This window comes from Chiloscyllium plagiosum, chromosome 26 (assembly GCF_004010195.1).
Source record: "Chiloscyllium plagiosum isolate BGI_BamShark_2017 chromosome 26, ASM401019v2, whole genome shotgun sequence".
Classification (NCBI taxonomy): domain Eukaryota; kingdom Metazoa; phylum Chordata; class Chondrichthyes; order Orectolobiformes; family Hemiscylliidae; genus Chiloscyllium; species Chiloscyllium plagiosum.
This window is the reverse complement of record NC_057735.1, coordinates 22,935,881-22,961,361: the sequence shown is the minus strand read 5'-3', so window position 1 is coordinate 22,961,361 and position 25,481 is coordinate 22,935,881. Positions and strand designations below refer to the sequence as shown.

Below are 25,481 nucleotides of genomic sequence, written 5' to 3'. Positions count from 1 at the left end.
GACGCTATGTCATTCAGTGCCATAGATTTAATTTTGTTCTTAACTAACAAGGCAACCCCACCCCCTCTGCCCACCTGCCTGTCTTTTCGATAAGTTGAAAATCCTTGGATGTTTAACTGCCAGTCCTGACCCCCCCTGTAACCACATCTCTGTGATGCAATTTTGGTAAATTGTCTTGCAGAATAATGTGATAGGCTGAAGGATCGTAGATGAATATTGTTTGACTGCTGGTTTCTGACACTTGTACTTAAAGCCAAAGTGAACAGCTGCACTTAAAAGTTGTCCTCCTTTGTGTAACAAGATTTCTTTAGGGTAATGAATTCAATGTATTTTCTGAATACTAGTGAAAGCTGTGAGTAGAATCTGTTACAGATTTTCATTGGCAGCTAATTGACACAGCACATATGTTATAAAAAACAAGTTTCCTGGCCTTTCCCAGTCTCATTGTATTCCTTTGAGTCAATGGTTGACTTAATATTTAGAAATATTGTGGCAATATCTGGGGAAAGTTGCATTTCCATTTCCATTGGTGCTGTAATGAAGAAAACAACATGTTACATGAGGCATTGGAGACAAACAAATAAGTTAATCAGGTCTTTTTGGAAAGAAAATGATTATCTTACTGATCAAAGTGATAGAAATTGGATTTATCATTACATTGAAGAGAGAAATTAAAATATTAACTGGCAGGACTTGTCATCAAACCACAACCATTAATTTCTCTGAAATGCTGTGTGTTTTCCTTAAATTTGCTGTTTTATGCAAACAGATTTTCAGAAAAAAACAACTAATTTTTTTAACATACACTTTTGGACGAGTTTCTTTTAGTTCGTAGACCCAAAGAAACTTATCTCTCCACCCCCAAGGCTCCCAGCCCCATTCCTGATGATGGGCTCCAGCCCGAAATGCTGATTCTCCTGCTCCTCGGATGCTGCCTGATCATCTGTGCTTTTCCAGCAACACACTCTCGACTTTGATCTCCAGCATCTGCAGACTTCACTTTCTCCAAAGAAACTCAAGCCATTTTCAGGACCATTATTGCTAACACAAGTTAAAATTTTGATTTCGGGATCAAAACTAAAACTGTTCTGAGCAGTCTTATTGCTATTATTTTGAGACTGAGCCCCATAACAAGATAGAAAAAGTTTCAGTTTGTGGTTGTAATGTTTTGACACAGTCAGGTTTTGTGCATTCTGGAATAATGAACTGTATCTTGCTGTACTTGAGAGAAGTTATAAGACCATAAGAAAGAGGAACAGGAGGAAACCATTCAGTCTCTCAAGCCTGCTCCACCATTCAATTGCCTCATGGATGGTCCAACACCCTTCACATTCCTGCCTTTCCCCATTATCATTAATTCCATACTGATCAAGATTCCATCTATCTCAGACTTAAAGAGAAAAAAGACCCTGCCCCCACAGTTCTCTGTGGCAAGGGGTTCCAAAGACTCAAAACTGAAGTGATTCCTCCTCACCTCATTCTTAAATAAGACAATCCCTCTGTATCAGGGATAATCCTGTTGAATCTATATTTTATAGGATAAAAATATAGGAAACTCTGTGTTCTAGGGTAAGGGATTCAGCTGCAATTTAAAGCAAAATTCTGATTACAGGCAACCTCAATGGGTGTAGGTTTGAACATTTTAATGCTTAAGTACCTGTTAAATTAATAGAAATGAATGTATTAGGCATTCTGAACTATAGAACATAGAACAGCTTAATACAGGGTCTGTATCTTGTAGTATTCATTCAGCCCATCTTGTTTGTGCAGACTATGATCCTATTCTAAATTAATCCTACCTGCCTGTTCATGTGTCTGTCTAAAAGCCTCTTAAACGTTGCTACCATTGGTGCCTGTTTATTCTGAAACTATTCCCTCTGGTCCTAGATCCTTTCATCTTAAACTTAAGCTCCTAGTATTTCAGATTTCCACTCTGGGAAAAAGACTATGCCATGCCCTCGTACCTTTATATACTTTGCCCCTCAGCCACTGATACTGCAGTGAAAACAATCCAAGTTTATCCAACCTCTCCTTATAGCTAATGTAGTTCAATCCAGGCAGTATTCAATAAACTTGTTCTGCACCCTCTCCAAAGCCTCCATATCCTTCCTACAGTGTGATGACCAGAACTGCCAATACTCCAAACATGGCCTAGGTAAGAGTTTATACAGCTGCAGCATGACTTGCCAACTTTTGCACTCAGTGCCCGACTGATGAAGACAAACATGTCATAAACTTTCTTTGCCAACCTGTCTACTTGTGTTACCACTTTTAGGGAGTTATTGACTGGCACCCCAAATCCCTCTGTGCTCCTAAGTATCCTGCCATTTACTGTACACCTTCCTCTTGCCTTTAACCTCCCAAAATGCAGTACCTCACATTTTTCCCAGATTAAACTCCATCTGCCATTTTTCTGCTCAAATTTCCAACTGATCGAGATCCTGCAGTAATCTTTGACAACATTCTTCACTATCCAATTTTCATGCATTCTGCAAACTTACTAATCCGACTACCTTCACTTTCATCCAAATCATTTAAATGTGTTACTAACAACAGAGGTCCCAGTACTGATCCTTGTGGAATACCAGTAGTCACAGACATCCAGTCAGAAAAAACACACCTCCACACTTACCCTCTGCCCCTTTCCCCATTGCTGATTTACCTTTAATAGTAATAAGATGCTAATCTGTTTGAAATTAAATATTTGGTGTTTATTCACAGTAAAGTACTTGTTACTCAAAGTGGTTATTTTGACTTTGACCATTAGAGGGCTCTCCAACAATACACTACAGATCTGTACCAGTGTAATAGTTCAAATAGCACAGGTCTTGCAACATCTAAAAATTACTTAAATTCAGAACATAACATGTCCTACAAAATCATAAATCTAAGCAGCTCCTTGACAAGAAAACTATATAGCCTGGCTACTGTGAAAAAATAGAATGGTCTTGAAAATTCCAAGGGTTTTTTTCAATCATGTTTCCCAGCAAGATTTGGCAGAATTGACAGAAGCTGCTAAATAAATAAAGGTGACCAGGCTGCCTAATGGAATTTTGTAGTTTCACACTGTAATACCATGCTCAATAGTTAATAATGAATTTAGGATTACAGTCAAAACTCTCAAAAATGTGCCAAAATGTCATTGTTTTAATCACTTTGAGCTTCTTGTTCCTGTTGCTATGAGAACATAAATTACCTTTCACTATAATAATAACTATTTAAACTGATCTTTTGATTATTTCTGATAAATTGTCTCAATAGTAGCACATATGAAGTACTTTTCAAAAAAAAAGTTTGGAAAGCGATAAATGTTGTCCATTCATATTGTGATCAAGGTTTGAAATATAAATTGGATTTGTGTTTACCACAATAGCTGTCAATCTATACCATTGGCACGAGGAGTCCATCACACCTTTATAATTTTAAAGATCTAGAGGAAGAATCTTTTTACATCCATAATTAACTTGTGAAACATATCTTGATGTTCCAGATGAGCTAGAACTTTCTAAAGATATTACTCGGACATGCAGATAAATGCTACTCATTGTAAATGCAATTTGTGTCCATGTTTCGCTCCCCAACTATTCTGCTTGTGATTTGTAAGGGAAAAGTTACTGCAGTCTCTTGGTTTTTATAGGATTTACTGAATATTTACTGGCATTTTTGATCATTTTGCAAGCATAGATCAAGCAGAATGTGAAAATATCTAATGAAAATATATCGAATTAATGAATGAATTTTTTCCATATCACAGTTGCGTTCAGTTGAGATTCAAATATTCTATGATCAGTATCAGCAAACCCAATTGGTGAAAGGTTTGTTTTTCTATATTTTATTATATTACCTAACTTATTCACTTTTTTGTGGAAATTATTTAAGCATCTGAATATCATGGAATTATTTTAGCCACTGCATTTGAGACCACACACATGACAACAATTGTCTTCCCTGTGGATTTTATTCATTGTAACATTTATCTTAAAACAATATAGTTCAAAAATCAAGTTTTGGCAACAACAATAGACAACCAAGACTATAATTCAGGATAGTCAATAGCATTTTAGAGCAGCATGTGAACAACTTTGAAATTTTGAATGATCAGCCATGTTATTTAGGAGACAGTAAAACTAGTGGCTCTTCTATAGAGAGAAATAACTTGCATTTTTATAGTGTCTTTCAGGCCTTCCCGGTGCAATTCACAATCGATAAACTAGACTTGAAACATTAGCTTGCTCTCTCTCCATGGATGCTGCCTGACCCGCTGTGATCTCTAGCATTTGTTGTTTTCAGTACAGATTCCAGCATCTGCAGTAATTTACTCCTACAAAGTATTTCAAGTGTAGTTACTGTTGTGATATATGAGTTGAGCAGGTGGTTTGGGAACAGTAAGCTCCCACAAGCAGTGACCAGATATTGGTAGCATTTTCTCTTCTGAGTCACTCCAGCATTTGAGCACAAAAATGAAGATGACACTGGTGCAATACTGATGGAATTCAGCATCATGGAAACTGCCACTGTCTGGTGGAGATACCTGTTCCACTGGGTGTAAAAGATAGTAATGCCCTATTAATGAGAAGGTCAGAGGAGTTATCGCTATTACTTTGGGTAATCCTTCTGTTGACATCACTAAAATAGACTGCCTAGTCATTATCACACCGCATTGGTGGGAGTTTGCTGTGTGCCAGTTAATGACAAAAAAAAATGCAGATGCTGCAATCCAAGGTAGACAAGCAGGAGGCTGGAAAAACACAGCAAGCCAGGCAGCATCAGGAGGTGGAGAAGTCAACGTTTCAGGTGTAGTCCTTCTTCAGGACTGAGGGTGGGTGTAAGGGAAGCTGCAGATAAAAGGGGGATGGGGGAGAATGGATTGGGAGAGGGCAGGATGGTGAGGTAGGGATAGATGAACACAGGTAGAGGGTACAAACTGGTTGGTCAATGGGAGGAATGAATCCGGTTGGTAGCTGGAAGGAAGGGTCCATCAAAGGAATGGGAGGGTGATGGGAAGGGAAGTTATTTTAAATGATGTGTGCTCCGGGCTGGAGGCTGCCAGGCAGAAGATGAGGTGTTGTTCTCCAATTTGCGGCCTGATTTGCTGTAGTAATGGAAGAGGCCAAGAATGGTCATGTCAGAAAGGGAGTGGGAAGGGGAATTAAAATGGGCAGTGACTCACCGATGTGGAGCCAGTTCGTTGCCTCATTTATGACATTGGATCAGGTATGAAATTTGGGAATTTGCCGCAAAACACTTCAAAATCTCTGATGAGAACACAACTACATATTTCCCAGCCCTTTTATAAAATCAGTCAGTGATGCGAGCAGGGAGATTTGTTGGCAGGGTGTTAGAGAAAAACTCCAGCGTTATTCTTAAAAATAGTGTATTGGAATTTAGGTGGTGGGAGAATAGCTTTAATATTTCTGACACTTCAGTATCCCCTTAATGCTACACTGAAACTTGACCTGGATTGTGTTCCAGTGTCAGGAATTTGACCCCACAACCGTTTAATTAAGCTGCAATATGGCTATAAAGGAGGATTGGGGGTGATACATTTGGGACGTTGCAGGACATACGGTTTAATTAAATAGTTCTGCAATTGAACGTTTCTCTTCATACTGCAGAAAGATGCAGATTTTAAATGTGAAACGCAATTTCTACTGCACACTAGAACTGCTCTGCTCAAATACACAAACATGTCGAAATATAAAGCAAGGCTTGTTTACTGGATGCGGACATTGATGCTAATTCTTGTCGATTACTTCAGTTAAAAAAGTGGTAAAGCAGCTGGAAGTGGGATAAGTTGCTTCATATTGCTCGCAGTTAGGTTACCAGCGCCTTTATGCAGATAGCTGTAGTGGCTGTGCCTCAACATTTCATACCATGCAGCTAAAATCCTATCTTATTTTACTGGAGTTGATTTTAATCCATTCTGAATAAAGTGTGGCATGAAAGATTCCTTCAAATATCTACTAGTTATTGTGAAATCCCTCAATTCTTGTTCCTCAAAGTTTGCCCTTTAGGGGGCGCGGAAGAATCACGAGTCAAAATTTGTCTTTCTGTTTTGAGGGCCACAGTTATTATGGAATTGTACACGTTAGCGCCGGCCACAGCACACATTTAAAACGGTGAAAACGTGGATGGGCAGCTTTATCGGTGGGGGACCCGTGGGTGCTATTCTAGAACTGAAATTCATTTGCACAAATTGAATCGAGATGCGAACAATTTAGAATGGAAGTAGAATCCTTTACATTGGAGCTGGCGAAGCAGCTAAATAATTCGGTCATTTGGCCAAGTTTCCCGTTCCATACAGAACCCGGGAAACTGGACGGAAATAGCATGTTGACCAGAACGTATGTGCAGTTATTGTGAGAGTTATGTGTCACACGGGGAAATCCTGGTCAACACTGTAGTTCGAACATCACAAGAGCTTTGTTTCAGTTTTGATGCACACGACTAATAAGGTGTCGTTACCATTTTTGCGATTCTGTTATTTGCAAATACTGTTCATTATTAATGAGTCAGAGAGACACGCACATATTCATGACTGAAGCACCGTTTTAAAGTGTGACAATCAATCTTGCGAGAAAACAATGTTTGTGCCATGCCATTAAGAATGCCTCAATAGTCGGTTTCCAGTACTTTCCTGAAAACTGACAGTGATAAGCAATGTAAGTTATCTTTAGACCAGAGGGTGGAGCATATCATTTCAGTCCGTAAACTGTAATTAAAGCAGCGTCTGATCTCTGCAATTAGACCAAGAGGGGAAGGAAAAAAAAAGGTCGCGCTGAATAATTTGAGTGCAGCAGCGTTCAGTATCGCAGGCAAAGTCTGCTGTGGTTAGCCCGAACTCCGATTCCTGATATATATTTTCTCTCTCTCTCCAGTAAGGCAGGCAACCTTTAATTGCCGTCCCTTGGCTTTGTTGTGGTGTGACGTTGATGCTGAGAGAACCAGCCTGGAATTACTGGATGCCGATGGAAGACGCGATGGACAAATTCGATGATATGGCTTCTGTGAGCGAATTCGACCCTATCCAAGGAAGCATTCCGGCCACTAAAGTGGAGATTACCGTCTCCTGCAGGTATGTGTGCAACTGTGAAATACTACAACGGGGCGGCTGTTCCCGTCAGTTTGTGTAAAGAATGCTGCAGGTGGTCTTAAGTTTTATTTTTCAAGAATGAAGATGGTACAAATATGGCTATAAATGCAGTTTCACACGCATAGAAACCAAGATAGGCATTATTTAAAGAATGCATTTGTTGGAAGCGGTGTTTTGCATTGGGTGGCAGTATCACAATCACTGTTTAAGATTTGATGTCTTATATTATCAAGTTAACTACTGTCGAAAATTCATCGACTTGTTTTGCACCTAGAAGCGTTAAGATCATGCAACTTGAAACAATTTATCTAAGACGATGGGGGGACCTATTAGCTAGTGAAGGGAATGCAACTAACTTTAGTACCTTCTCTGGATCTCTGATGTAAGTCACCTCAGGTTCCCGATACAATAACCCGCTCGGATTCCGATTGCACAGGGGAGACCCAAAACAAGAGGGAACCGCGAACAGCAGTCTCCAACTCAATCGCCTGGGGATTGTCTCTTGGGTAGTTTCGGAACCTGTTAACAATGAAAAAGATAATCTTTTACCTAAAGAGCGAGACGGTGTTTCTGTCCAAAACCAAACTTATTTTATCACCAATTTTGATTTGGCGTCGTTCCTTACCTAGTTAGCATAACCTTCCTTAGGTTTACTGTGTGTTTTAGAGATACGGCATTTTAAAACAAGCGGTAAATTGAAGTTATTTTCTGCCTATTTGCGTTTAATTCCTTCCTTTAGGACCCCCGCCCCTATTCCTAAACGACGACTCTGCTCTAGAGGAGGAATGTGAAGAGTTAGGTCAGTGAGTTTTCCTGATCCAATCTCCGGGCAGTTTCGCGCTCCCTCAAGTTGTGTGTGTGCTGCTCCCTCTTTATTGGTCTCCGAATGAGTCAGTCAGGACCATCAGCATCAAAGGAATCCCCGAGTTGGACAGTAGCTTTTATTGCGGTGTCTGCATTGTTATAATCGATTGCTCTGTGGATGTGTAGGCGGAAATTGAGAGACAAACCATGAAATCAGGGGTTTGTTTTTCCTTTCTGATGTGTTCCAGAACGCCAGGCGTTATTTGTTTAGATCTGGTCTCCTGTTAAGTTTTGGGAGTTTGCACCGTGTGATTCTTTCTCCAGTATGTATATTGTTAGGGCACAATGCGAACCTATTGATCAATGATTAAAGTACCCCGGTCCGCGCTATTAATATGACACTTTGTGGGAATATAACCACGTGTCCTAAACATGCATTTTTAGATCTGCATGGTCAGATTATCCCTGGATAATGGAAATGTTGCATTTTCTTTGCAAATTTATCGGAAGACGATCCTAATGTTCTGTCATTCATTCCATTAGCACACACCGTGTGAAATGGTTGAGGTATTGTACTGAGAGCGGTGATTGTTTTCGCTTTTAGTTAATGTCCACTGCGTATCCACGTTGAAGTTATTTTGCACAGTGCTTTGTTTTTTTTTCATTCTTCGGATGTGGGGGGTATTGGCTAGGCCAGTATCAATTGTCCAGCCCTGATGAGAAGGTGCTGGGTCTGTTGAGTGAATCTCTGCAGTCCGTATGATGAAGGTGCTTTCACAATGATGAAATGATGATTAATGTCCAGGGTGGTGTGTTACATGGTGCTGCCCCCTTGCATCTGCTGCTTTCAATCTCTGGGTCACAGATACAGTAAATGCTGTGAAGGAGCTGTATAGTGAATTCTTGCTTTGTGCATTGATTGCAGTGTGTACCATTTGCAGTGTGTGTGCTGGAGAGAAGTGAGTGGAAAGTTGGTTAGATGATGATTTTGTCCTGCGTGGATGGTATTGAGCTTCTCAAATATTGTTGAACTGTATCCACCCAAGCAAAAGGAGATTCGTCTGTCACACTCTGGATTTGTAGCTCATAGGTGGTAGAGAGGCTTTAGAGAATCAAGTGATGAACTATTTGCTTCAGGGAGCCTATCACTGTTTTCTGTTCTAATTGTCTGATTGTGTCTCAGTTAATAAATACTTTAAAGTTTTCAGCATCACCTCTCCTTCTTGCTCAGAACACATAGGTAATATGTTATTTTCTGCCACAGATGACAGACTGTTACAGTGAATGTTTTTAGAATTCAGTTAATTAAATAAAAGCAAAATACTGCAGATGTGGGAGTGTGAAATACAAATGGGAGCTACTGGATAAACTCAACAGGTCTCGCAACATCTGTGGAGAGAGAGTTATCATTGACCTAATAATTAATGTGTCCCTTTGGAACACAGTTATTGGTTACATTTGAACTAATTCATTTATTTATTTAATCCAGATGTTTTATCTGCTGAAAATGTAGAGACATGGTTATGATTGCTTAATACTTAAACATTGTTATCATTGGAAATTTGTATATTGGCGTTTCTAATGATTGATCACAACTGTTGCCAAGGGATCTAATTACTACATTGGAATACAGTAATTAGTTCTGGGCAAGCTTAATGACAAGGGTTTAGAAGTAATGTTTTTCTTACCCCAATTTACAATAATGATCTGCGGTTTGAGAAGCTCTTTGGAAATGGAACAGCAGATCGTATTAAAGTTATTGAGGTCAGGATGCATTGGGTTATAAATTCAATACATAGTGTTAGAGTTCTTACAAAGAGATTTCTAGGAACGTGCTGCAATCTAAATAAATTTCAAATATTTCAGGTATACCATTACGTAATTGAATTCTCTCTTTGGTACTTCTGATTTGACCTGGAGTGAGATCATTGAGTACTGTATCCAGTTCTGGTTGTCCTATTATAGCAAGGAGACTATTAACCTGGAGAGGATTTGGAATAGGTTTACCAGGATGTTCCAGGAACAGAAGGTTTGAGTTTTACAGAGAGGCTGGGATTTTTTTCAGTGGAGAGTAGGATGTTGAGGAGTGACCTTTATAGAGAGTTATGAAATCATGAAGGGTATAAATAAAGTGAATGGCAGGTGTATTTTCTGTAGAGTGGCAGATTTCAAGACTCGGGGGCATATTTTTAAGGTCAGAGGAGAGAGATGTAAAAAGACAGGAGGGCTAATTTTTTTACACAGTGGTTCATGTGTGGAATGAACTTCCAGAAAAAGTTGTGGGTGTGGGTACAGTCACAAAAGACATTTGGATGAGCAAATGAATAAGAAATGCTTGGAGGGATATGGGCTAAGCGCAGGCAGATGGGGCTAGTTTAGTTTGGGATTATGGTCGGTGTGGACTGGTTAGATTCAAGAGTCTGTTTCTGTGCTGTATGGTTCTGATTCGATGACTATAACTATATTATTGCATTGAATTTCCCAATTCTTTTGAGGAATTTTGGTCTCTTGTTACCAAGGCAACCTGGAGCAGTTATACTTCTTTTCTATTGAAGGGAATGAGCTGGAACCACTTCTTGAATATACTGAAATCGAGTGGTGCTCAGTCATTTATGAATGGTAATTATTTACTAGGTACATGTTCAACTGGGTACAAAGCTTTAAAATAGACTTTAATAGATCTTCAGAGCCCTGTTACGGGGAAAGAGACACTTCCCTTGCTGACATGGCATTTTTAAAAAATAGGAATCATGAAGCAGATGTTTGGAAGTGCAATCAAACTGTACAATTTCACTACTGACCTCATTACTGCTGAAAGAACAGACTAGTAAGTAACTAAGTATCGGCTTCACTTTGTATATCATGAAAATTAGGTTGAGACTGGTACTTAAAATATACCTTAGTTCCCATCAATCACGCTACAGGAACAACTCTTTCAACTGAAATTAAGAATTTGTAACTGGAACAAATAAGCATCAAACTTTTCTGTATTTGCACACTTATAAGTAATTGAGATTATCTAATTTCATATTGCAACACCTTCCATTTCTCTGTACTGCTAATTTACTTGTTTTGCTAGATTTCTTGTCATTTAAAACAAATATTTTAATTATTTGATCATTTAGTTGTTATAACATTTTATCTTTATAGTTCCACAGGGTAGTGTGGTGACTCAGTGGTTAGCAGTGCTCCCTCAGAGCTCTTGGGGACCTGGATTCAATTCCACCCTGAGGCGACTTTACACACTCTATACTGACAGTCACCCTGTGTCTGTGCGGGCTTCCTCTGGGTGCTCACATTTGAAATTGGAAACTGAGAGGACAAAACACAAACTATATTGTAATGGAGTCACATTTCAGTGAAGAGTAGTAGAATTCTAAAGGTTGCAAAATTGACTTTCCTTTCAACCATTACTCAAATATAGTGAAAAAAAAATCTTCAGTCAAAACTTCTGGGCTAGCTATAGGGATAATCCTTGAAAAATTGGGCAATTTGCTTGGATATGGCATTATCAGTAATCCCTGAAGAAAGACCTTGCACAGGAGTAAGGTTAAAGAAAAAGTAAGTGCTCACCTCATACTGAGTATTGCCATCAATTGTGGAAAATCTCCACTTACTTGACAAAACAAAAAGTTATCGAAACAGCGTCTGACTAAGCTCCACTTAAGTCATTTGGAAAAAAAAATCAATGGAACATGCATCAACAATACACAGATTTCATCCAGACAGAGTACATTCATGAAAGTTCCATTATTCAAGAACTTTTTTCATTTGCCCACTGCCTTTATAAATTGCCTTACCACCTGTATGCCAATGTTTTAGTGTCAATTCTGAAAACTTGTGTTAACAGTGTACGCATATCATAGCAATTCTTTGCAAATTTATCCATGCTTTCAACGTCTTACTTTGACAGCATACATGGTAGTTGGTGATCCTTTTCATTTTAAAGATATAGTAAAAAGAAAATACACATTTCTTTTGTTTCTCTTCCTATAGTCAAACATCCCAGAGATAAATGTTGGGGTTTTGGAAATCTTGTGCAAACTACAGTTGATGCTATGCTAGTACAGGCTTTGGAGATGCCGGTGTTGGACTGGGGTGTACAAAGTTAAAAATCACACAACACCAGGATATAGTCCAACGGGTTTAATTGGAAGCACACTAGCTTTCGGAGCGACGCTCCTTCATCAGGTGATTCACCTGATGAAGGAGCATCGCTCCGAAAGCTAGTGTGCTTCCAATTAAACCTGTTGGACTATAATCTGGTATTGTGTGACTTTTAACCTAGTACAGGCTGTTATCAGTACAGTACCAATAAAAAATACAGAAACATTAGTGGAGGTGATCAATTAGGTAACATTGCAAATAATCTACAACAGTATAGGTTCATGGAGCTCGATTTATGACTACCTGAAATTCCTGGTCATAAATGCAACAAAACAATAAAATGGAACTCTTACAGATGCAGCAGTGCTTCATAAAATAATACTAAAGGCTTTTCCAGCATTGCCGTCCTATATATAGCTGCATCATACAAATTCATTGTTCTGGAAAACTTAAAACATTTGCAAAAAATAAGACATAGCTATTTAGAAGCCAGGCCATCTGTTTTCTGAGTAGGCAATGAAGCTAGCGTTCAATGAGTAAAAAACACTGCATATGAGATAATGTTCCAGAAACAGTAAAGAGCCACAACTAAAGCAAGATTAACCTCTTCAGTGTGGAAATAGGTCATTCAGCTCATTGGCTCCACACCAACTCTGAAGACCATTTCCCCTATCCTACCTCAGTAATCCTGCATTTCCTATGGCTAACTGACTAAGCTTGCATATCCATGAACATTATTGGCAATTTAGCATGGCTAGTCCACCTAACCTGCACATCTTTGGACAGTGGGAGGAAATTTGAGCACCTGGAGGAAACCCACACAGACATGGGGAGGCTGTCTGTATAGAGTTTGCATAGTCGCCCAAGGGTGGGTTCAAACCCAGGTCCCTGGCGCTGTGAGGCAGCAGTGCTAACCACTGAGCAACCATGCTGTCACTATTCCTGTAGACAACGACAACATAAAGATCCAAGCCAAAGGCTCTGCAATCCCCTTCCTAGCTTCTTAGGATAAATCCCATCGGGCCCAGGGGACTTACATATTTTTACACTTTCCAGAATTGCTAACACCTCCTCCTTATGAACCTCAATCCCATCTAGTCTAGTAGCCTGTACCTCAACAGCTAGTCTCCTCAACAACATTGTCTTTTTTCCTGGTGTGCGCTCACCAAAGCTCTGTACAATTGTTGCAAATGTTTCTGATTCATGTGGAATTCAATCTTGCATAAAAGGCCAAGATGACATTCCCTTAATTGCTTGCTGTGCTTCCATGCTGTCTTGTTGGTTTTCTATCTGCATGTAGTCCACATGTATACACTTACAGGAATCCCAAAGTGGGGCTCAGGTCCTCCAGGTGGGGTCATGAGCCTAACTCTTGGAGTTGCAAACTTTGAGGTAGCAATGGCTGTGTTGGTCTCCAAGTGAGTTAGAAAAGCTGTAATTTTGAACTAATAGGCAGCTGCTCTCATAGCTGCTCACTCACCAAGCTCATTTAGGTTTCCATCCTGCAGTCAAGATGTTCCACTTACACCCTTCCACAGGTCTCTTATCTCTGCCCCTCAACTCTTTTGGATCTCACCTGAGGGATTACAAACATTATCAAGTCTTATATTAAGAATAGATGATGGGGGGAAAGGTTTGGAAGCAATGAGTTCACAAGTTTCTCACATTTGTTTTAAAAAACAAATTCTGCATTTCACCAAAATGAATAATTTAACAGCTCCCCACATTATACTCCTATTGCCACCTGTTGCCCTCTCACTCAACCTGTCTACATCTTGTTGTCTTTTTCACAGCATGCATTCTTACTTCACTCAGTGTGGTCAGAAAACTGAGACGAAGTAATGTCAAACTCAGTAATATAGATTATAAATATAAGGCCCCATAATCTTTCATAGAATCCCTACAGTGTGGAAACAGGCCCCCTGGTCCAACAAGTCCACACTGACACTCTGAAGAATAACCCACCCAGACCCATTCTCCTATCCTATTTAGAACTTCATTAGATACAGAATGTCAATTTATGTCTCATTTATCTTTACTGTTTGCTACCTGTTATCATTGATTTAGATTATAAGATATTGGAAAAAAACTAGACCGTTTGCCCATCGAGTCTGCTCTGCCATTCAATTACAGCTGATATGTTTCTCAACCCCCATTCCCTTGCCTTCTCCTAACCTTACAAATCAAGAACCTATCCATCCCTGTCTCAAAGTCATTCAATGTCTTAGTCTCCACAGTCTCCTGTGGCAATGCATTCCACAGATTCGCCACCCTCTGGCTGAAGAAATACCTTTTCATCTCTGTTCTAAAGGGTCATCTGTACATCTTCTCCATATCCATTCTATCCAGGCCTTTCAGTTTTCTGAAAGTTTCAGTGACATCCTTCCCTACCCTTCCAAACTCAACCGATTACTGACTGAACCCTCAACTGCTCCTTATATGACGGGCCCTTCATCCACGGGATCACTCTTGTAAACCCCCTCTGAACCCCCTCTCATGCCAGCAAATCCTTTCTTAGGTATGGGGCTCAAAACTGCACACAATATTCCAAATGCGGTCTGACCAGAGCCTTATACAGCCCTGTCCCTGCTCTTGTACTCTCGCCCTCTTAAAATGAATGCTAACATTGAATTTGCCTTCCAGAATGCCAACTGAACCTGCACATTAACCTTAAGAGAATCCTGAACCCGGACTCCTAAGTCCCCTTTGTACTTCAGATTTCCAAAGCCTTCCACCATTTAGAAAATAGCCTACACCTTTATTCTACCTACCAAAGTACATAACCTCACACTTTTTCATATTGTATTCCACCTGTCATATCTTTTGCCCAATCTCCTAGCCTGTCCAAGTCCTTCTGCAGCCTCTGTGCTGCAGCCTCTGTGCTTCCTCACCACTACCTGTCCCATCACCTATTTGATGGCTTTGAATGCACATTTAGATTAAAAAATGCAGTATCTCTTGGGCAGTCAGTTTACATTTATCTGCAGGGCATTAGAGTGGCAAGAAAATATGACGTCTTTGTCCAATTCTTCTGATGGGAGGATGGCTATTACAGCAGTATAGACTGGAGTTCTGCTTGGGACTGTGTGGAAGTCCCAAAACAACTGAACTCTGCAAGAAAGTTTGGGAGATTGAAACCTGCAGTGGGCAATTTCCAGTGCCAGAAACCCTCTGAAAATGTTTGCAGCTCTGAATTAAAGTTGCAGGCTTTGTATAGTTAGCTGGGGAAAACTAGAGGAATTTAAAGTTTGCAGTAACTGATGTCTAACCATTAAACTTACTCATTTGAGTCTGAGCAGTTCTTTGGTAAGAACAACGTACGATGCTCGTTGAGCTGACAACTTTACTCCTGATTAATGTAAAGCATCAAACAAGATTCAAGATATTAATTAACAACCTAAAATTAACATTGCTTATCAAGTAATAATTGCCAACAAGTACATTAAACTACAGAAAAGATTGTTCTATTAACTGCATAAAATAACAGAAACTTAGACACCATGTTTATATATTACAGCACACTATTAGCAGAAATGTCTTCTTCTGTATCAAGTCCCTAGCTCCACCCAGGCCCATCAGGGTAAATCTTCCACTGTTTTGGCTGTCCATGTAATTGATATCTGAGCACAATTTAAATGGACTTCAATTATCAAGGCCATCTCTTGAAACTCACTAGTCTTCAATTCTACACAAACCTTTTTTTTTTGAACAGCAGATCCATTCTAACTTTCACTTTAGGTCATCCAAAAATGGTTACTTTCTTGTGTGAGACACAACAGCACCTGGTGTGGGCCATCTTCCCAAAAAAAACTGTCCAAATGACCAGAGTCTGAGTTTATAAATAGCAAGACCCACTACCTGCCTTTGTATTCAGGTTTTAAAACTTGCAAGTTATTTTCTATAAGTTTGGGCATTTGCTCAAATATCAACTAGATTACATGGACTTGTCACCACCAAAATTCTGTAGGTCATTTCACCCTTCCTATCCAAATGATTATATTTACCTTGTCTTAAATAAGACAGTTAAAGGTATAACTACCATATGACTTATGGACTTTACAACAAAATCACTGTGCCTCTTTTGCAGAGCCTGGCAAATCATTTCCCTTAAGTTGTTTAACTGAGTTTTCTTCTAAAAACCAGAATATAATCTGCTTCTCACATCCTCTTGAGCCGTACACTCCAGATACTAACCACTTGTGATATGAAAGAACACATGCATTAATTGGTCCTTTTTCCTTATTACCCGAAATGGATGTCCCCTGGTCATCAACCCTTCAGGCAGTTTGAACAGTTTCTCTCCATCCAATAGACAATAGATGCAGGACTAGGCCATTCTGCCCTTCGAGCCTGCACCACCATTCATTATGATCATGGCTGATCATCCTCAATCAGTATCCTGTTCCTGCCTTATCTCCATAACCCTTGATTCCACTATCCTTGAGAGCTCTATCCAACTCTTTCTTAAACGAATCCATAGACTGGGCCTTCACTGCCTTCTGGGGCAGAGCATTCCACACAGCCACCACTCTCTGGGTGAAGAAGTTTCTCCTCATCTCTGTCGTAAATGGCCTACCCCGTATTTTTAAGCTGTGTCCTCTGGTTCATGATTCACCTATCAGCGGAAACATGTTTCCTGTCTTCAGAGTGTCCAATCCTTTAATAATCTTATATGTCTCAATCAGATCCCCTCTCAGTCTTCTAAACTCAAGGGTATACAAGCCCAGTCGCTCCAATCTTTCAACATAAGATAGTCCCGCCATCCATTCTGTCCAGAGCCTTCATGATATAGAATGCCTCTATCAAACTTCCTTTCAATGTCTCTGAGGAGAACAATCCCAGCTTCTCCATGCGAACCATACCACTGAAGTCCCTCTTTCATTGGGATCGCTTTCATGAATATTCTCTGCATTTCCTGAAGCTTTCACACCCTTTCTAAGGTATAGTATCAGAATTTAGATACACAATTTCAGTTGAGGCTAAATTAACATTTTATAAAGTCTCCTGGGGGAGACAGTAGTGTAATGGTAATGTCAATAATCAAGACATTTTGACTAATGTTCTGAGGACATGGGTTCATAACTCAACATGGTAGATTGTGAAACTTTGAATTCAGTCGGTCAAAAAAGATCTGCAATAAAAAGCTAATCTAATAGCAGCAATTATCATAAAAGTATCTGTCTGGTGCACTAATGTTTTTCAGAGAAATCTGCCGTCTTTCCCTGTACATGACCCACAGAAACTTGGTTGACTTTTAACAGCCATCTTTGCAGTTAAGGGTGGTTAATAAATAATTAGCCAGTGTCATTGCATTTTATGAACAAATCTTTTTTTTTAAAAAGATTTTCTTGCTTTTGTTATCCAGGCTTCTAATCCAAAAGTTCTGGATCCTGTACTTTTCTGAAAAAACACTTTGTCAATCTGCCCCGTCATGGTACACCATGAAATCACTCTTTCTGTAAAAGTTGTGCTTCTTATTTTAGATTACGACTGTAAGAAAAATGAGGAAATGTGTCAGTTCAAATCTCTGTCTGTTAAATTTAGTCTCCCATCCATCTATTCCACCAGCCTATGTCCTCTGGATGTCTATCATTACCCTCTGCCACAGTTAACAATGTTTCCAAGTTTTATATCATCAGTGAATTTTGAAATTGTGCCCTGTATGATTTAAGTCTCAGTCATTAGTAGATATGAGGAGGAGAAATAAAAGTCCTAGTATTTTCCTTTTGGAAAACACTACTGGAAGGTCAATACTAGGATTATTATTTGTATCCAGTCTGATAAACAACCATTCCGCTCTCTCTTCTGTTCCTTGTCACTTAGCCAGCTGCATGTCCTATCTGTTACTTCCGTTTTTATTCCAATTTTTTTTAAACTTTGCTGAAATAGTTATTTTGTGGCACTTTATCACAGTCTGTCAAGGCTTGAAGGCAACTCCATCAGGATGGAGAAGTGGGAAAGTCTCACTGAGCAGTCCAGTGGCTGAGAAGTTTCTGGCAATGTAGCGAACAATGACAAGACCAAAAGTGGGAAGCAAGCTCCAATGAGAGTAAGCCCTGGCACAGACTTAACAATATTTTGAGTATGTGGAACAATCACGGATAGCTGAGAAATAGCAGAAGTGGCACAGACAATTGACTTAAAAAGGGAGTGCTTCAGGGCAAACAGCAAATCAAATAAAGCTGAGCTCAGTGACCTATTCTGTGCAACTGGCAACATTGAAGATGACATTTTAGCAAGATAATAGTGAATGAAAGAACCATTTACAATGAGATTATTGAACTTCCGAGACAAACTTCAGTTTTCAGACAATGTAATCATCAAGAAGCAAAATTTAATAAATGGAAGTGAAAGCCAGGAGAGAACATTGATAAATGAATCTGTGACTTATATTATTTAGCAGACACCTACAAAATTAGAGCATTTAAAAATGACCTGATTAGAGATCAGAAAGTTTTCGCCAAACCATAATGCCAGCATGGTTAGGAAAATGAGTGAGGGAAAAATAAGGAAAAACACCATTCTTTATTTGAAGAAAGAGAGAGATGTTCCAGAGAAAACCATCTTGTGGCAGTCCAATATGTCAAGATGCAAATCTGACGCAAATAAAATGCAGCAGACTTCATTACATTCTTCCCACTGTGATTGGAAGAGGCTGCATCAGTCTGAAGATTGTTTTAATCAACAATATAGAGCTCCATATGTAGATATCTGAAATATTGGAGAGCTACACCTTATGCTTGTTGCACTTTTTTTAATATCTGGAAGTATCACATACAACAGAACGGAGATGGGTACTGCAGATGCTGGAGATTAGAGTCAAGATTAGAGTGATGCTGGAAAAGCACATCTCAGGAGTAGGAAAATTGACTTTTTGGGCAAAAGCCCTTTATCAGGGCTGATGAAGGGTTTTTGTCCGAAACATCGATTTTCCTGCTCCTCAGATGCTGCCTGACCTGCTGTGCTTTTCCAGCACCACTCTGATTTAAACCATCAGAAATCACCCATGCCGCCAGTTAAAAATGTAAATGCAAAGCCTGTTATAGGCAATGCAAACTATTAAAATGAGGATGAAGTAAAAATGGATATGGATGGGGGAAATAAAGCACTGTATCCCCGTGGTGCTCACCTCTCTCCCTAAAGGCGTCGAGAGCATTAATGGACATGGTGTCTTCCTCTCCAACAACACCTGTGCACAAACATAGCTGCAGAAGAGGGCCAGACAGTTGGCAGGGATGACTCCTTCCATAGCCCACTGCCTGGACCTGTTTATAGCCAGCTTGGCCAGGTCCAGGAGCAGACCCACCAGGAGGTCGTGCGATCTACCCACACCCCTTCACACCAGGTGTCCAAAGGTGGGGTTGAAGTCCAACCAAAAGCACAATAAAAGACTTTTCAAATGACTAAAAAGGGAGTGCAAACACCCAAACCCAAATATACATGGTCCACAGACTCCACCATGCTGCAAAATAAACAGCTTGTTTGGATTGTGAACCACCACAATCTGTGGTTATGTGGGACTCCCGTGTGCAATACCCTCCACTCCAGGTCCCCTGTGGAAAGTGGGAGGACTGCAGCAAAGAGAACCCTCCACATTGAGATCCCTGCCACCCAGCAGTAAATAAGTAGGCCAAGGTTAGGCATGCACAAAGGAGTCAAGGTGAATATTATGCAGCAGCGACCTGTATAAAAAAACATTTCGGACAAAAACCCTTCATCAGCCCTGATAAAGGGCTTTTGCCCAAAAAGTCAATTTTCCTACTCCTAAGATGTGCTTTTCCAGCATCACTCTAATCTTGACTCTAATCTCCAGCATCTGCAGTACCCACCTCCGTTTTGTTGTATGTGATAACACTTCCAGATATTTCCTTGCACACTCCAATAGCCAAGAGGCAGCTCAGGTTGTGGGGCATGGGCTCCTGAGGGAGGTTTCAGATCCTGGGGCCAGTGTGACATTCGGCCTGAGCACCCTTTTTTCTAACCACATTTTCAGGAACAGCTGCTTTCACAACCCACTGAAATTGTGGCCCACCCACCCCGCCCTACACTACCCCACACCCAGCTAAGTCATTTTACTCTTGGTTGCTAATTCTGCTTTGATCACGTCGTGAAATGTTCTGCTCCTGATAATTGATTCATTCAATCCTCCCCATTCCTTCCTTGTGCCAGAATGGATGATCAGAGTATTAATGTGAGCACATTTAAGAAGTTTGTTGACACATCTTTATATTATGCTGGAGGCTATATTAAGATAATGAAGTTCTTTATGCTCTGTATCCTTTTTACACCTGCTATTTCCCTGAACATTTACTTGTCTGTATCTGTCATAATCTACCATTATTTTGCATTATCATTCAGATATTTTTCTTCTGACAAAAATAGTTCTGTCTGCTGCATTCTTTGACATTTTGCCACCTGAGGTGCAAAGTTTATTAAATATCGCTCCAAAGCAGTTTTGTTTTATTATCAACAACAGAAATAGAAATTGTTGGAAAAGCTCAGCAAGTCTGGCAGCAGCTATAGAGAGAAGTCAGAGTTAATGTTTCAGATCGAGTGACCTTTCCTCAGAACCTATTTCTTCCAACCTCAATGTTTTTATTTCTCCTCTAGTCCAGTCCCTCCTCACCAACATCTATGATTCACTTGACACTTTACGTAAGTTTCAGAATTTCTAGTTTGCGAGGTCCAGTTGCTCCCTGTTCACCATGAATGTGCAATGCCTATACAAATCCACGTCCCATCGGCATGGCCTCAGAGCTCTCCATTTCTTCCTCGATACAAGGACTGAACTGTACCCATCCACTACTACCTCTTTCACCTGGTCGAGCTCATCCTCATTTAGAAAAGCTAGTCCTTTAAGTCCTCCTGCTGTATTCTGATCAAACGTAGCAGGTAGGACTGAAGTTATGCCTATCTCCTTGTAGGGTATGTAGAACCTTCCTTGTTCCAGTCCTACTCAGGCCCCCAACCACAACTCTTACAGCAGTATGTCAATGACATCATTGCTACTGCTTACCTCTCCGTGGAATTAGAAAAGTTTATCTATTTTGCTCCTAGTTTCCACCCAGCTCTCATCTTTACCTTGTCCATCTCTGATTCTACCCTTCCCTTCCTTGAAATCTGTTTCCATTTCTGGGGTTTGACTGGCCACCAATATCCACTAGAAACCCACAGGCTCCCACTATTACCTTGACTATACATCCTCACAACCTGCTTCCTGTAAAGGCTCCATTCCATTCTCCCAGGTTCTCCATCGCCATCATATCTGTTCTGAAGATACCATGTTTTCTGCAGGGTGGCTTCAGAAATGTCCACCTTTTTCCTGAACCAAGGATTCCCCACTAACATAGTTGATACAGCCCTTGGCTGTGTTTGATCCATCTCCTGCACTGCTACCCTCACTCATTGTCACCCGTGACATTGATGGAATGATAAGTAAGGACCAGAGGGCCCCTACCAGCCTCCACATCCAAAGGATTGTGAACTACCATTTCTGTCATTTCCAATTGATGCCACAGCAGGCACACCGTCCCTTTCCTTCCCCTTCCCTACCTTGTCAGCATTTCGAAGGGACTTTCCCTCTGGGACACTCCTCCTGCATTCCCAACATCTCCTCAAATCCCCATGCGCTTTCTCCTGCAATCACAGATGAAATACTTGTTCTGTTTACTTCCTCCCTCCTCACCATGAAAGGCTCCGGTCATACCTTCTAAGTGTAGCAGTGATTTACCTGCACTTCATTCAGACCTCAGTATTCATGGTTCACAATGTGATCTCCTTTATGTTGGGGAGACCAAACATAGACTGAGTGACCGCTTTGCAAAACACCTGCACTCTGTCCACAAAAATGACCTAAGCTTCCAGTTACATGCCACTTCAACACACCACCCTGTTCCCATGCCAACTTTTCTATTGCACGTCTGCTGCAGTGTTCCAACGAGCCTCAGTGCAAGATCAGAGAAAAACATCTTTTCCGCTTGGCGACTCTGCAGTTTCTAAGACTCATCATTGAGTTCAGTAACTAGAGCCTAATTCCAGCCTTCCATGGTTTTTACTCACGCCACACCATATCCCCTTATGAGTTACTTTTAGCACAGTCACCCATTTCCAAATACTTCCAAACCCATTATCCCATTATATGAGTTTCATTTAGCACAGCTGACCCATTTTCTCCTACTCTTAGCTCTTATTATCACTTATTCAGCTCTTCATCTGTCCTGCCTGCTCTCCATAATTGACCTTTCTCATATCTCTCCCACAGTCTGGAGCCGAAGGTTGGCGGGTGAGTGGGGGGAGGACATACTAAGTACTCCCCCCACTCACCCGCCAACCTTCGGCTCCAGCAGCTGCTGTTTGGATGAAGGGTCACTGGACTCAAAACATTAACTCTGGGCTCTTTCCAAAGATGTTGCCAGTCTTGCCAGGTTTCTCCAGCATCCATGTTTCTGTTTGCTATTTTGGTGTCTAATTTATGCATTGTGTTGTCAGAATTGAATTTTAACAAGTCATACTTAGTTTCTAACTCACTGCTATAATTTATCATTGCCCTCCAATCACCCCAAGCTGATATATTTGATTAATTAAGTCATGATCTGTGCTTTGTATTACAAACTTTCTCTAGAAAATTACATTTAAAAAAAACTCTGATTATCTAACTAACTGTGGAGTTCAATCCAACCGAGGATTAAATAATGAAGATTGCTTTTGGTTAATAGCTATCAACAGTAGTATTGTATTAGTTTTGGCCATCTTTTTAATCTCTCGTGACTGTCAATAGAAAATACAATGTTCTGTCAATTAGATCCATAATTTCTTAGGAGACCTGGTTGGTATTCTTGCTCATGCAAATGGCACTTTTTAAAAAAAAATTAAGCTTGTAAAAATCCTGCAGGTCCAGGAACCTCAAAGTTTTCCATTTCAGAAATTAACTGGGAGCATCTCATAATTCACATTGTGTGTTCTCAACTGATGCAGTGTGAACATATTAAACTTGATTTTATGCCCTAAAAAGCCTCGAGTTATAAATTTTGAAGTTAATTCTGTACTCTTAAGACCAAACGGTGTTTGCGAATTAATGGAGTTGACCTCTTTGTCAGAAACAGAATTGTGGAATCCTGTGCCTTTATCCTGAAACCATACATTTTATGACCCAGTCCTTAGCTATTCAGGCCAAATATGAACTTTAACCAAGATCTCAAATTTCCATGTACATTACAAGCTGACCTACCATGGTTATTTGGAATAATATTTCAAATATCACTATATTCTCTAATTTAATATCACAGCTTTTCACTTTCTGTATTTCTGTTTATCTTTTCGTTTCTCTATTTTTTCTCTCACTCGAATGCCATAAATAGCCTGGTAGTAGTAAAAACAGATGGTTGAGTAACATAGCCAAAGAAATTTGCAAGGTATTTTTTTTTTAAAAATGCAGTAATGTGCTTGTAAAATTATCAATTTTATATTTTAAAATAAATTTAACCATAGAAATGTATGCACCTTTCATTTAAAACAAATATAAAGGAATATATTTTCCTTTAGAAAATTAGAGGAATATATTTTCACACGATAGAAATCTTAGCAGCAAAATTAATACAAATGATAAGTGATTTCCTGATGGAGATTTTGTCTGTGGTACTGTATAACTGAATGGCTGGAGTAATTAGACATGAAACTCATTGATGCCTCCCATTGTCTGTTTTCCTCTATCAATTTTATCTTTTTGCACCGTAGTTGGTTCCCTAATGCAATTTAAAATAGAAGTCAAAACACTACTTCAAAGAAGCAGCCTTTTTAAATTGCAACTTACATTGAAAATGATTAAGGCACTTGGCACGCAAAATTATATTAAATTTTCAAATGTTCAACAGCTTATGGGACTTCAGAAAGCCTCCTCTCTGATGTAAGCCATTGTTGAACATTTCAGCTACATTATCGAAGTATTCATTTCCCAGCTAGGCTACAAAAAAAGGAATAAGACCAGCTTATGACCTTTTTTTTCTTTCCGTACTTCAGGGCAAAGCACTTTTAATTAAAAGTACTCATACCCGGATAAAATTATTCCCCTTCAAGCGGATTCATAGGCGTTCTATTAATTCAAGTTCTATTCAGTGTTTGAGGCATAGGAAGCAAATAATTCAGTTCCTTCAAAGCTGATTATTCAGGCAAGATGTGCAATGTTTGTGTGCCCCAATTTGAGTGAAGGATTATGAGAATGAGTATAGTGCCCTGGATGAATACATTATGTATTCCACTTGTAAATGAGAGCTGTTTGACAGAAAAACAGTAAGGAATAGGAACACTCTTCCTTGTATCATTCCCAACGCGAACAGAAAGATATTGAACAAAGGTATGAGAGACCTTTATTAGCTGATCTCATACTCGGTAACTTTGACAGAACTCTTAAAAACTTGGCTATTTGGACAAAGTGCCTCCTGGATTTTCCCAGTTCCCAGCTGAATATAAACTGGGCCACAGGAGAGAAATTAATCAAACAGAAGATTACTTATGCAAAAGATAATTAATGTTCTTGCCATATGATATAGTGCCCTCTTGTGGACATTCAGGGCAAAGTTTTATTTCAGTTTACTTTTTCTGTACAACAGAATGTTTTCGGTTCTGAAATTGAACGCATAGTAAATCATCAACAATCATCTTTTCTTAAAGGGACAAGAAAATCCACCAATGTTGTTCCTTTGCAACTAAAACTTGCCTAAAAATAAAATGTTATCCTGGTGCTACTACAAGAATACACGCTTCTGAGATAGTGGAGGCAACACTTTATCATTCTCTGATCAAAGCTTCAGTCATGAATGCTGGTGGACAGTCAAACAGCTAAGGAGAAGAGGAAGTAATACCTCCTTAATTTATCATCATCTTCACACAGTGCAAGTGACAAGCTGGAAAGTTTTTAACCATCTTCAGCTAGATGTGTTGATTGGCTGATCTATATAGGTGTCTGACAGAGGTATTTGGCATCACCAATTCACGTGATTTGCTTCATGTAATATTAACAAAGAACCCCCAAAGTACTGGACACAGCAAAGGCTGGGGATCCCAATAAAATCTCAGCTCTAACATTGAAGCTTAAGAACTAGTTTTGTGTGTCTTACCAAACTGTTTGACTAGAACAACATCAACATTTATCCCTGACAAAAATTGTCCAGATATGCAATATCCATAAAAAAAAGGTCAAATTCAATGCATGTCAGTATCAGTCTACTCTCAATCATGCCACAATAGAGCCCGACCATCACCAACAAGAAAGAATCTCGCAATATTTTCTTGAAATTAGAATCCCTACAGTGTGGGAACAGGCCCTATGGCCCAACTCCATACCGACCCTCTGAAGAGTAACCTACCCAGACCCATTCCCCTAACATATTACTCTACATTTATTCCTGACTAATGCACCTACTCTACACATCCCTGAAAACTGTGGGCAATTTAGCATGGCCAATTCACCAAACTTGCACAT

The 25,481-nt window shown here is 39.8% G+C and overlaps 1 protein-coding gene across 4 annotated transcripts in view; it reads left to right on the top strand.

Annotated features, from left to right (window-relative positions):
- The window catches only part of LOC122563195 (copine-8-like), a 583,848-nt gene that overhangs the window by 4,516 nt on the left and 553,851 nt on the right, over positions 1 to 25,481 (top strand). For 3 of the 4 annotated variants that reach the window (XM_043716737.1, XM_043716734.1, XM_043716736.1), the window contains exon 2: positions 6,879 to 7,075. In XM_043716737.1, coding sequence (XP_043572672.1) covers positions 6,933 to 7,075 — 143 coding nt within the window. In that variant the 5' untranslated portion in view covers positions 6,879 to 6,932. Of the gene's footprint in view, positions 1 to 6,491; positions 6,663 to 6,878; positions 7,076 to 25,481 lie in introns of those variants that run through there. The other variant, XM_043716735.1, reaches the window with a different exon arrangement.